At 39.7% G+C, this 14,886-nt stretch overlaps 1 protein-coding gene across 1 annotated transcript in view; it reads right to left on the minus strand.

Annotated features, from left to right (window-relative positions):
• Positions 1-5,784: 5,784 nt before the first annotated feature.
• The window catches only part of IFT57 (intraflagellar transport 57), a gene marked incomplete at its 5' end in the record, with an annotated part of 60,294 nt that continues 51,192 nt past the window's right edge, over positions 5,785-14,886 (minus strand). The window contains 5 exons of the mRNA XM_080918727.1: positions 5,785-6,105; positions 7,174-7,240; positions 8,809-8,871; positions 10,343-10,474; positions 12,153-12,224. Of these exons, the coding sequence (XP_080774853.1) occupies positions 5,927-6,105; positions 7,174-7,240; positions 8,809-8,871; positions 10,343-10,474; positions 12,153-12,224 (513 nt within the window). The 3' untranslated portion in view covers positions 5,785-5,926. The remainder of the gene's footprint in view (positions 6,106-7,173; positions 7,241-8,808; positions 8,872-10,342; positions 10,475-12,152; positions 12,225-14,886) is intronic.

The raw sequence follows: 14,886 nt of genomic DNA on the forward strand, positions 1-14,886 counted from the left end.
AAAAAACATTGAAGGGGTTCTGAGGCTTGCAAGTGGGAGAACATGTGGAAATGTTTAGACATGAGGAGAGCTGAGGATTCTAACTCTCTGACGTTCTACCTGGTGGACCTCACTGTGTGGGTGACACAGTCTCAAAAACAACAGAAGCTTCTTTGGCTCATGGCTCTGACTGAGAAGTCCAAGAACATTCATTGTTCTGACCAGGGCCTTTATGCTGCACCACAACGTGTCAGCAGGGCAAGGGGACATGTACAAGACAGAAGAAACTGGCTGTTGGTGTGAACAGCTCCACATATTAGATGCCAGAAATATTGTGACTATATAAAAAAAAATACTTTTCCTACTAACAGACTTGGAAGTGGAACCTGGGTGGCTGGACTTCTGAGCCAGGGTTCTTCTGTGCACACGCGTTTGAGAGAGGAGCTGGGGAAGGTCCCCGCGGGGTATATGTAGAAACAGGATGCTTGGTCTCGATAAGGGATGTGGTTGGCACAGGGTGAGTGGGAGGGGCTGTGGACCTGAAGTTCCTCCACGGAGGCCAAGCTGGGAGAACTACTTCACAGCAGTGATGATGGCAACAGACTGTTTTTCAAAGGGGCTGCTGATCTCTTTTTCTCTTTTCATTTCATTTCTCTTGAGTTTTTAACATTGTGTATTAATTTATCTATGGCACTTATTAGGTGAGGTGAATATTAACGCAATCCATAGGCTACATTTGAAGAAGAATGAGTTTAGTTCTTTAAAAGTCTCTTCACACTGAAATGTTTTGCTTACTTGTATGGGGGTCAGGGGAACCTTTAGATGAGTGATTCTGTATATAATCGAATATCAACATTAGCTGATTAGCTTTTTAAAAATTCCCTCCCCCCACTAAAAAAATAAAATACCATGACTATGAGGTAAAAACTGAGAAGAGGACTTAGCTCTTAGGCATTTAAAAATATATTTATTAATTCTTAAAGAATATCATATAATGTGTTTTAATCACAATCATTTCTCCTACCCCAACTCCCTTTAGATCTGCCTTCCTTAACCAATTTTTTTCCTTTTAGATCCGTTGAGCCCAATTTGTGTTGCCCAAAACAACACAAATTGGTATATGGCCATCTCCTGGAACATGGTAGAACCAACTCTCTCCTTCTATCTTACTTCTCTATTTCTGTGAGGAGACACCACAGCCAAGGCAACTTACAGAAGAGTTTACTGGCTCTTACAGCTTCAGAGGGAGAGGAGACCACCCTGACAGCAAGAGGCAGGCATGACACTGGAACAGTAGTTGGGAGCTTACAACCAACACAAGACTAAGAGAGAGCCACCTGGAGTGGGCTTTTAAAACTTCAAAGTTCCCTGACAGTGACAAGCCACCTACAAGACCACCATCCTTCTCAAACAGCCCTCCCCAACAGGACCAGTCAAAAAGCAGAAGCCTATTCTTTTGCAAACCAGCAATTCCTTCTCAGAGTAGACAATTGCCAGTAGCTCCTTAATTAGGGAGGGCCACAGGTTTAGATGCCCAGGCAATGATGGCTGTAGGATGCAGTCTGATGGCCAGTTTGAAAGTGTTAGTGTCCTACTTAGGGCAAGGACAGATAATGAATGGGGACATTCTGGGCCTGAAAAAAGGTGCTAGGTGCGGATCAGCAAATCAGATTAGAATTTTGTGTCTAAAATAAAATTACACAATTATAGAACTCTCACGCTTGAGACATTACGTTGATATGTTAATATGAGGTGGTCATTGCTCTCCTCTCTTGCACTGTAAATTCTATAAAACATCTTATAAAAACGTGAATTCAAATAATTCTTTCTTATTTAAGAGAGTAAATTTCTAATTTAGAAATAATAAGAAGTTTAAGGTTTGTGGTTTAGTTGCTAGACACATTAAGTTGAAATAAAAAAAGTTATAATCACTGTAATTTGACCAAAAATGGGGTCCCACGTATTCTACTTTCTAAAATTGTATTGTAATATTGTTTTAAATACATAAAAATTAAAAGGGGGTGTTGCTAGGGGATCAATAGATGGCCCTTTGTGTGATAACGTTGCATTTTGCCATGGAGCTACACTCAGTCTCCTCAAGGCCTTTCATAGGTATGGCCTTGTATTTAGGATGACCAGTGAATATCCAACATCTTCATACTGTATTGTGCTAAGGGAGCATGGAATGCTTGCTAATCACCATGCTGGAGCTCTAAGCCAAATCCATAGCCATCTCATCTTCTCACACAGGCTCTTGGAACCCATGAATATACGGAACATAGAATCAGATTACATATGGTTATCACATCTATTTGTGAACCCTAACAAAAAAGGTTCTGACTCTATTTAAAAAAAGAACAAACAACAGTAGTAAAAACCTAAGCACTGCTTGCAAATTTAAGAAAAAGGGAAATAGGAAAAAAAAAAAAAAACCAAAACACTTGTTTGGAGTGATTAAGAATTTGTTCAATTTGATTAGTGAATACAATCATAACTATGCTTGATCAGTGAACTACAGACTCTCAATGGAAGGTCATAATGTTTTAATAAATGGATTGTATATTTGATTGTGGAAGAGGATGCCCAGTTGCCTGAAGCATATGTCACCTGCACATTTTACTTTAGATTTACAGGCAAGCTGAAATAGTCCAACAGATTTCTACATATCCTTTACCGAGATACTCAAGATGTTAACAATTTATCATAATTTCCATTGTTTTTTGTGAAAGCCTTTAATGACTAGTTAACAATATTATGTCATGGTGATTCTTTTAAATTTAGTATAATCTTAGGCACCTGCTGGGAAGAGACCTGTAAAATAGCATCCAAAACATTCAGCAAAGAAGTTTATTTACTGTTAGGTTTTTAAATTAACATGTTAGTTGTACATATTAATGGAGCACATTGTATGTGTGCTAGAATCCAATCAAGGTAATCAGGATTTAACTATTATGGTACGATTCATCACTTTCCTCTTTCTGTATACAAGCTTAAACACACACACACACACACACACACACACACACACACATGGTTGTTCCCGGAACCATTTACCCTGCTGCTATGATGACCCTTTATGGCCAAATCATTATGTGTACTATGTTACATGAATTTTTTTCAATTACCACAAACCCAACTTAAGAAATTAAGATGCAATTTTCTAATTTACAGACCTTACTCAACTGTTTCCTTTTATGCTAAAATGTTCTTTGTAGCAACAGTGTGCATATTCTTACTGACCCAGGGTCTAGAGCAGTGTTGCGTTCAGTTGCCATGCCTCTGCTGTGCTCTGTACTCAGGGACAGTTCCTTGGACGCTGTGCCCCATCCTGTCACTTTTGGAGCACACAGACTGTTTGTACAAGCCTCTTAACTTGCCTGTCTTTTTGTTACTAAATTCATGCTATGCATCTCTAGTTGGACCCAAACCACTGTGTGCCCTCTTCAGGTGGTAAATGGTAGTTGCCCAAGACTGGTGATGTTAACTTTGATCAACTTAATGTAAGTGATGTGTACCAGATCTTCTAGTGTGTATTGACCGTTTTCTCTCTTTGTGGATTACCTCTCCTGCAATGAAACCATGCAGTCACCCCATTTATCATCAGGTTTCCATCTAGTCACTTTAGCATGCACTGATGATGCTCACTCCAATTAGCTGGCATGGGAGTTGCCAGCTGCTATCCTACTAATCTCCTCATCTACCCAGCTCATCTGGATTTATCTGTCTGAGCCTGTGGTGATTCTGAAGTTACAATTCATAGCTATGATGCTCAACTTGTCTCTGTATCTAGCTGTCCGTTGGACATTTCCCCAACGTTCTTTGAGTACTCTATGGCAGATCCAGATATTTTTGCTACATATATACTTTCTTTCCCTAGTTTGTGAATCAGTTTTCTAAAAGGTATGCTTTGGTTTCATTCTTTTAAATTCTAAGTAAGTAATTTAGATAGTAAGGTTTGAATTCTAGGCATTGTACAGACTTGTACACTTGGGAAATCTGCCTCTAGACCAGTTGTTCACAACCTTACTAATGCTGTGACCCTTTAATACAGTTCCTCATGTTGTAGTGACTTCCAACTGTAAGATTATTTTCATTGCTACTTTGTAATTTCTCTACCGTTATTAATTGTAAATATCTGTGTCTTCAGTGATCCTAGATGACCATCCCATGAGGCCATGACCCACAGGTTGAGAACCACAGCTCTAGCCCCTTGCAGAGGATATGATTAGGGAACAGGAAAGGGAGATGTTTCCGTAGGTAAACTGCTTGCTGTGCAAGTAGGAAGATCCCAGCACCTAATACAAAGTCTGTTGTGATCAAATGTGTTTGTGAACCCAGCACTGGGAGACAGAGGAGGAGACAGGAAGATTCCATGGAACTCAATCAAGCTATTGGTGACATCCATGTTCAGTAAGAAACCTTATCTCAAAAAAGACACATAATGTTGACCTCTGGCATCCACAGCTAAGACAGAACCTAGGAAAAGAAGTTCCCAGCCAACGGCTCTGTTTTCTATTAGGCTCTTCCACTGAGTACAGTGGAAGCACTTCATATTGCCTATCATCCCAATGTGGATTAGTCTCCTTTTCAAATTAAATAATTGGTCTTATTTGCCATTGTATTGATTGTCATTGTTTCAGGTGATAATTTATGACAGGCATCAATTTTTCTCTTATTTAAACTTATTGAGAGTTTTATTGAGCACAAAAGAGGTGTGTGTATGTGTATAAGTGTATTATATATCTAGAAAGCAAGGGCTAAGAAAAATAATAATTTAGGAGAGAAAGGTATTAGGATTAAAATTATATTTTAATATGTTGTTCCTAAGCATAAAATAAACAGGCATTTTTAATTCAAAATTTACTATGAAGTCCTTTTTACTTCTTAAAGCTAATGAAGGGTAGCCATCCATCCATCCATCCATCCATCTATTGTGTGTATCTATGTATGTACACATGTCTAGGCGTACACACATGTAGACAAACTTCAGGACATGGGGATAAAATTCCAGTTATCAGGCTGAATAGCAAGAACCTTTACCAACTGAGCCATCTTGCAGGTCCATGAGTTTGAACTTCAGACTCTCCTGCTTCACCTTGAGTGCTACATTATAGGTGTGCTTCACGAACTTGTTTATACAGTGCTGAGGATCAAATCCAGGGCTGCCTGCTAGACAAGAGCTGTGGTAACTGAGCCATATAGCCAGCCCAGAACAGATATCATCAACAACGCTGATTTGGCTGATTTAGAAATCCTTGTTTAGAAAAACTGCTGAGTAGGTTGCCTAAGAAAAGAGTGTCAGTGCCAGATGCCGACCACGGGACTCATCATGGTGGCTTCTACAGAACCGTGCTTAGCATAGCTGACTCCATGTAAATGGACAGGATGCAGACACAGGCACAGGTGTGCTTTTCCTCGTTACAGCAGCTGAGCCAAATATGGCTGAACTATTATTTCAAATATCAGATTTCACGTTAACATGGATACTGAACCTTCGTATTTTTACAGTTAAGGAGGTAAACTCTATGAAGAACTCTAAGACCTATTCTCAGCTCCACTAATAAGTTAAATACTAGCAGTCATTGAAGAATGGCACCAGCTCTGGGCATCGTCAGGCGTACGGGTCTTCAGTCAGTCATTCAGAGTGTCATAGGATACACATGATTCATGGGCGGTTTTTACAAGAAATACTAATGAACCACCAGGCAGCAGGACACCACTGGGAACACAGTGAGAGCTTCTCTGAACATGATAATTTTAAGTTCTTTATTAAATACTATATTCATTGTAAAGGCTTTAGCCATCATAATCACCATGATAGAACATGTGCAAAAATACCCACTGAATATGCTTGAAGAAGTATAAATTGTGTTTGGAAATCCATGCAACATTAAAAAAATCATTTGATATAAAAAACAAATAATCAGGAGCATGAAAGTCCATGTGTTTAATAGAAGCCGATTGCTGACTCTGGGGTCACAGCCGCATGCATGTCTCTGGTCATGTTACACTTCTCCTTGAGCTTTGACTGAAGTAGCGTGTGTCCCACAACACCGATTCTAATGTCCATCTGAACCGTTTCTTGCTTCAGTTTGGTTAAGCTCTGCTTAATCTTCACCAGTGGAGCTGGAGAAGAAAACCGGCATGAGATGAAAATGTTCGTTTGGAGTATCAGTTTGTCAGAGAATTGCCTGACATTTTCCTCAGTTTGTCTTAAGCCAGAAATAGGGTTAAAACCCAGCCAATGACTTGCTGACATTCACACAGCTCCGCAGTGGTATTTGAAACACCTGAGCGCTTTGGGATGGGAACTGGTTCAATGTTTGATGCACTGAGGCTGGATTTTCTAACTTTTTGAGGAAAGCAGTGTTAAGTATTTAAGGATTTGTATTTAAGGATGTGTTCAGCACAGGGTTGTCTAAGGAACAGAGAGAAGAGGCAGAGAGGGAAGACAGATGCATCTGAGATCCAAATAATGAGCCCACTGAAAACACTGTGAGAAAATTCCCACATCCCACTCTAGACCCCCAGTCTGTGTGCAGAGCATCAGGCATCGGACGATCTTTCTGAAACACAAGCCAGAGGTGATGACCACTGGCCCGGTCAAGCTGAACAGTTTGTAATGGAGGATAATTACTGAGAAATGAATTCTCTGTTGGAACCCAGCTCAGCCAGGGCCTCCTGCAAGGCGGGAAGAAACCCCAAATGTCATCGCATCATTGGTCTGGTGTCATTTGGGGTATTCTTAAGGCCTTTTTGTATATAAATGGTGAAAACAGAATAATGTATTTTTAAACAGTCAGAGGCAAAGTACATACATATTTCTTACTCTATCTTTGAGCTATTAGTTTGAATCAATACAATCTAAATTAGAGTAAAATAATTTTTTTCAGTTGATTTATAATGAACACAATAGTCTGATATCAAACATCATTTTTGTACCACTTATCTGTCTTAAAACAAGTAAAATTAGATTATTTATATATTATCTCTGTGTGAATGTGTAGACATCAGGGGACAGATTTCAGGAGCTGGTTTCTCCTTCTATCATGGGAACTGAGATATAACTAAGGCCTCCAGACTGAAGTGGCAAGCACCTCTACCCACTTAGCCACACTACCGGCCCACAATGCTTGCTCCCGCAGTACCCGGCTGTGGCTCTGGAGCTCGGCCCCTAAGTGAAGGAGTACTCACTGCCGTCCGTCATGCTGCTGCCCTTCTCTTCCATCTCTTGCTTTACCTTCTCTAATTCTTCTGTCACCTGTCATTGAGAACAAAAACCAAAAACCTATGAATGCCGAATTTTAATGAACCCTGAAATTTTCTGAATGCTGCATTGAGAAAAATCAATGTAAATACAAGAAAATAAAACATTAAGAATATTATTGATATAATTCAATTAAAAGACAACATATACGGATACACAAAGCTTTTGGGTTTTTAAGAACTGCTTATAAAACACCAGCAAATTACTTTGACACTAACTTTCTCCTGCTGCGATACTGCAGAATGAAAATGAAGTTGTCTGCAGTACGAAGCCCTCAAACTGCGATTATCACTAGCATTTACCATGCTGCTACAACGGTTGGTTATTAGTCAACACAGTGCTACCAGACCCCTGCTCTGACTTTCTAGGGATCTTCCTCAAGAGTTTAGCTATTAGAGGACTGTCCTCTCCTGCCTAGGCCATAAGGAAATGTTTGTACCCTTTGGAGAGACAGGAAAATACTCCGTTGAGCTCCCCAGCCCAGCAACTCTGAACTCTAAGGGTGTAAGTGCTGACATAAAGATTCCAGATGAATCTACACTTGATCTCAAGATTACACTGCCGCAGCCTCTCCTGGAAGAACTCTATTCCAGTAGTAACCTCTAAAATGATATAGGAAGTATATAATCTCTAAAATCTGTGAATGTTTTATATATCTAGGGCTATGCTGTAATTACTGTACTTAGTAGGCTTTATTCCTATCACGCTCCTGAGTAAAACCTTCCCAGGGAATAAAGTGTTCATCAGGGCGAAGCAAATTAATTTCTTGCAGGCACCTGAAACATCACAACTGGGGACAACCACTGACTCCAGAGAACTAAGTGGTCCCCAGACACCTTCAAATGCTCATTTACCCCACGTTAGTGAGCAGTCTCCTTCCAAGGAATGCTTTATCTGCCTAGAGCCTAAATATTTATAATGCCATATTGTAAAATAAATATTTCTGAAATACTCATTACAAGAGAAACGTAATTTCTTACTGGCTGAACAATAAAGCTTAAAATTGGGTTGTTTAGTAACTATAGAGTCTTAGATCTTAGTCTCATAGATGATGAAAAATGAGGATATACATCAGGTCTTTCTTCTTCTGTAACACCATGAAAACAAATGCAGTGACACTCAAATATTTCCCAAGTCTCCGAACGAAGAGGTTGCAAGTCATCTCTGGTGTAGACAGAGCCACACTCAAGAGCACGCACACTGTTGACAGCAACCGCTGACAATAGCTTTATCTCTTCAAGACTCACATTCCAACTGGCTACAGACTCCTCAGGTGGTACCTCCCCCTGTTCTTCTACTATTAATTACTATTTTAATCAGAGATTAGGAAGGTTAGCATTGTGCTGATAAGAACAGCAAGTTTTATGATTAATTTAATCCAGCAACCTCAGACATTTTAAGGAAACAAGAGAAGGATAATCGGTTCACTTGTTAGTGAACTTCTAAAGTCAGTGAGTGGGTGTTGGGAGTGACATTCATGGAAATCAGCGGCACTCAGGCAGTGGCTGGCTCTGACGGCTGGGGTCCAGCTGACAGGTGAGCCGCACCGTGCTGCTATGTACCTCGGACAGGAGTCTGGTCCGCTCGGTTACTCCACCATTGCCCTGCTGGTAGCGCTCCCTTGCCTGAGGAAGAAAACACCATGTTTAAGAACAAATCCTAACCCGGAAGATTACTTAAATATGACCTCTGTGTGTGTGTGTGTGCAGTTTCTGCACAGCATTTTATGACGCCCTTTTATTTGTGAATATATTTATGAAAGTGACATTTAACTGTAGCTATTTCATGTCCTTATTAATAGTCGCCACGCATTTAAGGGAAGCAGTATAAAATGATGAACTGCCACAGCCTTCCTATGGCAGCTGTGGAACTCGCATGGGCACAGTTGACAATAAAAACTGTCCTCCGCCCTCTCTAAACACTCTGGGAGGGTGACTCTCAATCAATCTAATTTGTGTGCCATGCAAGAGAAAATCAGTTCGAAAATGAAAAAAAAAATCAATCAGAGTAGAGTCTGAAGCTCAGCAATTAATAAGGATTAATAAAGTGGATGACAGTGCAGCCAGCTAGAATATGTTCTCGGAAACTAATCTGGCAATCAATTATTCAATATTAATGTTAGATACACAGTGGCTTTAACCAGAGGGCATTTTTAAAGTAAAAAAATGTTCAACAATTCATGTATATATGAGGGAATAATGAATTCAAAGTGAATATAATAAAAAATAAAAGTTGCTTTCAACTTGGTTTTTCAGAACTTCTGAAAATGAAGGATCTTATATTTATTTTCATTTTATTTCTACAAGTATTTTTTAAACTTAGGACTCACTGACAATTTTGTAGATGCATACAATGCGTTCTGGTCATTTTACCCTCATTGCCTTCTCCTTGGGCTCCCCTTCTGCTGAGCCCCCTTATTTGCATGTATTCTACCTTAACATCAGGACAAAATGGGTTTTCCTTATACATTCCCAAGGCAAGCTATGAGATTCAAATAGGTGTTTTCAGAAGCCAGAGATTTTATTTTCTGATCAAAATTCTGAAAAAAATATTGAGAGAACAAAAAATTGTTTTCATTGACTTAAATTGTTTGCCTCTGAATTCATCCTGCTTTCATCTTTCTTAGTACGAATCTGGAAGCCACTGTGGCCAGAGATGCTTTCCCTGTGCCACACAGAAACGCACACAATTCTTTTTCTACCTGCAGCAATGCCTAAGGAACAGACATGGAAATAAGATACAGCATCCAGACACTCTTCTAAGTCATGATTGCCAACAACAAACCTGTATTTATCTGAATAAAATGACATAGTGTTTAGGGACTCCTGAGGGATAACCATCTCTATCTCAGATAAAATGGACGTTCTCTTACCCTCCCTCCATTTCAAGTGGGCAGAGAATACATAATTCTGTTGATGAACATTTTTAAACATTATATATTCTTTGTTCATTTCACAGGGGGATCTTTTTAGATCATCATCTACCTCAAACCCTCCCTTCTCTCCATTTTAAAATACATAAACAAAATGTCTTGTGGCATTTTAGGGATTAGGATCATGTGTTGGAATTAATCCCTGGAAAGCATTCTTAAATTACCTCACTTAGCTGGGCTTGGGCCCCACGATATTCTTGAACCAAGTGCTCAAGTTGATTGTTAATGTACTTTTCTCGGCTGCCAATCTTTTCCAGAGTCCTGCTAATTTCATTATGGAGCTTGTCCAAAAACCCCTAGAAATCCATGAGAGTTAGAAGATAAAAGAATAAATAAGATTTTCAAGACTAGCAAAAGTAAGTTAAATATTCTTCAACCCAATCCACAAATATGTGCAAAAGAAAACAGTTTGAAACTTCAACCACAAACAAACTTTGTGATGAGAAACTCTTCAGTCACACCATAATTTTTTTTGATGATTGTGATGGTTCAGACTTGTAATCCAAGGACTGTGGAGGTTGAATGGAGGGAATCATCCCTGGGTTGCTCATGGACCCTGTCTTCAGAGAGGAGCTTGGTAGTGCCAGTGACCTCTTGTTCTCATGCATACACCTAAGGTTTCTGTTATTGCACTAAGTTGTATATAAACATCAAAATCAAAGTAACTAAGGAATAGTATGATTACCTGGAGCTAGTCTAGTCTGGGACCCACAGGTCTGCATTCAAGCTTGCTTCTTAATGACATTCTCTAGAGATCCTGGGTCTACCATGGCAACAAGGCTGGGAGAGCTACAAGACCTAGCTATTATCAGTCTAGGGTTCATACATCATTGGTAATCAAGAGAAAGATTGATACATATCTAAAACATCTATTAGATATATATGTGTAATGCGTGACAGCTATGTACATATTTAGAATACAAATGGATTGTAGGCGTATACTACCATGTCTTGTGCCTCAAAAGACACCCTGATTCCCAGTTGAGCTAAGGCTTGAAACATTGGTCACTCTGAAGGGACTCCCAGGCACCAGGCCTGTGTCACTAGCTGCAGCCCTCCATAGATTTGTGGTCATCAGTCATGTAAGGGCAACACCCCAAATCCCTCCACAGGTAGAGGACATGAATACAGGTCACGTAGGCTCAAGACAGATCTCCATTTTAATGAGGCACCTAAAGGCATGGAGGCTTAGCCAATAAAATTTTCCTTCCCACACACTCCTTCCTGCAAAAGAGACCTGCCCTGAAAGTGGGGTATGGTTCTACACATCCACTTTCTGCCATGTCAGTAAACGCCTTAAAGCCACAGACATTTTCTTTTCATCACATGGAGCCTTGGAGAAGGCCTTCGCCTGTGGAGCCGCCATCTAATCTGCAGTAGAAGGTCTGTCTCTGTGCTCCTAGCCATGGCCACCACCAAGCATAGCCAGCCAAGCCCGCCACTGTCAAGCCAGGGACACTTTTGCTGTGGGACCAGCCGGACATCTCCTCTTCCCCCTTGGTCACCTGGTTCCACAGCTCCCAGCGGTGCCTGGGTGCTCGAGAGCCTGAGAACCAGACAGCCCTGGCTTTTTTACAGACCTGGGGGGGGGAGTCCCATGAGCCAGCTCCAGCTGTCCTGCACCTCAGACTGTGCTTTCCCACCCGGGAACGGTGTCCCGGGGCTCAACACCCGCCCGACGATAGTGTGGTGTGAGCACTATGAACTTTCCACATCCTGCCTCCCTGAGCAGCTGTCCCCTGTAGTGGAGCAGATGCAGGATCCCATAACTCTAATGTCTGACTATAAGTAGCTTTTATTTAACTAGTTTGCTTTACTTGGTGTAACCACGGGGACCGTGAAGATGTTCTGTGGTATATTCAATTATCATATCCCGAAAGATAAGGATTATATCTGCTCTCCTTTCATGTTCTGTCACATAGGCCTAGACGAATAAATGCATTTTGCTTTTTATGTCTAAAGCCATCCACATACCTTGGTCTCCTTTAGAGCAGATTCAATTCCACTTTTGTGCTGGTGCATTTGGTCAACATGGATCCTCCAATCCTATTGGTACAAGCAAACATAGGAATGAAGCACATTTTCCTCTTTAGCCTGTCTGTTGTAGAGTTGTGTCCTTTACCTTGATTGCTTGGTAGCTGTCCTATTTTAGGTGGCAGAGTCCTATATATAGCTTGCAATCAGAATGTAAAGGGAGCATAGGGCACTTTAGGATAAAAGTCCTAAGTAAATGTAAATTATTTTATGTGTTCACAGAGTGATATCTGGTAATTTGAATACAAATTATTTTTGCTCTGCTGGTGGTTAATATTTATGACTACCTATCAAAATAAAAAAAATCTAATTATTAGCAAAGAAATACTTGCTTAAGCAGTAACGATTATGTTTGCCAGAAGCAACTCTCAACTCTTTACTTAAGTATCACATATCAAAGACTAGTTTGTCTCTTGGAAATAAAAATGGGCTTACATTCAGAAATCTTCAGCAAGACTTGTGAATTTCATGCTTAATGAAGGAAGTTTGTACTGATTACTAGAGACTACTCTATTGGAATCATTTAAATTAATCTCAACTATGTAATTCCCTAAAGATACCTTCAAATTATTTAAGTTTATATTATAAGTCAAAACATTAAATGACTTCAGCAATGTCTATCATGAGAGGTAAGCTGAGGACAGTGGTAGGTCTTAGGCTCAGTCTCACTGTTTGCATAAGCTTGCTTGCTGTGGCTGCATAATCTTCTGAAGAGAGAAGTAATGTGAACAGTTCATTCTACCGATGTTTTTACTCTGAAATGTGCCATAGCAACAGGGTATAAAAATGTCCTGGGTGCTTCAAACATATCAAATATCAAGTTATAATATATTTAAGCTGCAGACAGCCTCAAGAATCATGTAGTCTCACACCAATTTGCTAGCAGAAACCTAGCTACACAGGAGGGCACAGATGAAGACATATACATAGCAATCTAAGTCCCTGACTGTCACCTACTGACACTTCAGTGGTAAGGAGAGGACAACTAGCCACTCGATACTAGTAAGAATGACAAAACTAAGAAGGAACAAGAACTACCTGTTCCTGGGTCCTTCTGTGTCCTGAACTGAACATCTTAAGCTGTAAAGGCTGGAAAGCAACTTTGAGACTGCCCCCTCACCATTAACAATTAGGTAGCTCAACATTCTGAGCATTTGAGGTTGAAAGAGTAATATAAACAAGAAAATCAATCAGTGTAGGTTGGTTCAAGTATAAAACCCAAAATTATGAAGTGGAAGGTAGACAGGATTAATCATGGTGAAATAAAACCAAAGGAAGAGGTGGGTTAAATTGTATTTAACTTGACTTTGTTTCTAACCCCCAAGGAGCATGACTTCTACCATGTACACAAGGGTTTGCTATTTTAGGTTTTGGTTTGAATTTTCCAGTCAAGTCTGTGTTTTGAAAAAGTGATAGGTGAAAGATCAAGATCTGAAGACTGGTGGGAGACCAGTAGGAGGCCGTGCATGGGTCCAGCTGACATAGATTTAAGTGGAAGAGAGGGAAACATCCAACGGACATTGCTGAGACAAGGCAGGCAGGATGTTCTTACCAGGTGACGTGGGGGTGCCTGTGGTTGGTGGAGGTGGGAAGGAGAAGAATAGTCACTAAGGGCCCCAGGTTGACAAAGGAAAGAAATACAAAGTCATGCAACATGTAACAAGGACAGGACAGACTTTGGGGGAAGCCAACAATACTAAGGAATCTGGTGTTAGACTTGTTAAATTTCTCTGAAGTTTTTCTAGACAATTAAATACAAAGCTAGTCATGATTTAGAATATCTACCAGAAAGAAATCTAAGTATGTATCTTATTAAAATATTCAAGGACATATTTCCTGATGAAAACTAATTTTTAACAAAGCAAACAAGCATTTAAATATTCTTATCTTTCAATCCAACAGTTTTAACTCTGAGAAAATATTCCCACCCTAAACTGGAAACACATAGATTCAAGCACACATTTCCTGTTAAAGGAAAACATCAGAAAATATATTGCTAACATTGTATCATTCACTCTACTATTAAAAATATTTCACACAGTTTGAAAGTATTTTTTATAAGTCTCAAAACCAAGAACTCAGCAATACACTGTTCAGAGACAGACACAGGTAAGAATACCCAGAAACAGAGGAAGCAACTACAGAGAGCCTGCAGACTTGAGGATGGTAGCTACCAAGAAAGGGGCCGGGGAAAGACAGCGGAACACATAGGTAATATCTGGGTGCTCAAAACCCACATCAGGGAAGTGGCTTTTTTATTTTTGAGATTTAAAAGTTTGTAGTTTGTATTATATAAACATTAACATATATTAAATGCTAAGTTCCTGTTTCTTTAATGGTAGCAGAAATGTATGCTTAAGAGCATACAGATAATAGAAAACACGGTCTCAAAAGACTAGATCTTTAAAGTTAGTATTATATATGTTGTGCTTTACATTAAAGCATTAACTTGAATATAGAACAATTTAAGTCTAATTTTTATTCTTTAAAATTTGCTTAGCTTTCTAGAAAATTTTATCACATTAATTATCTAAAGAGAAAGGAAGGAAAAAAAGTCTTAGTTGTCCAAGAAGCTTCTGAGCAGGTTTTAACAGAGTAGGATGTGACTTTGACTGTAACTAACAGTTTGAAAACATGAATATAAAAAGGGAGGCATGCATTTGAGACCCGACAA

The sequence above is a fragment of the Micromys minutus genome (assembly GCF_963924665.1).
Source record: "Micromys minutus genome assembly, chromosome: 7".
Lineage (NCBI taxonomy): Eukaryota > Metazoa > Chordata > Mammalia > Rodentia > Muridae > Micromys > Micromys minutus.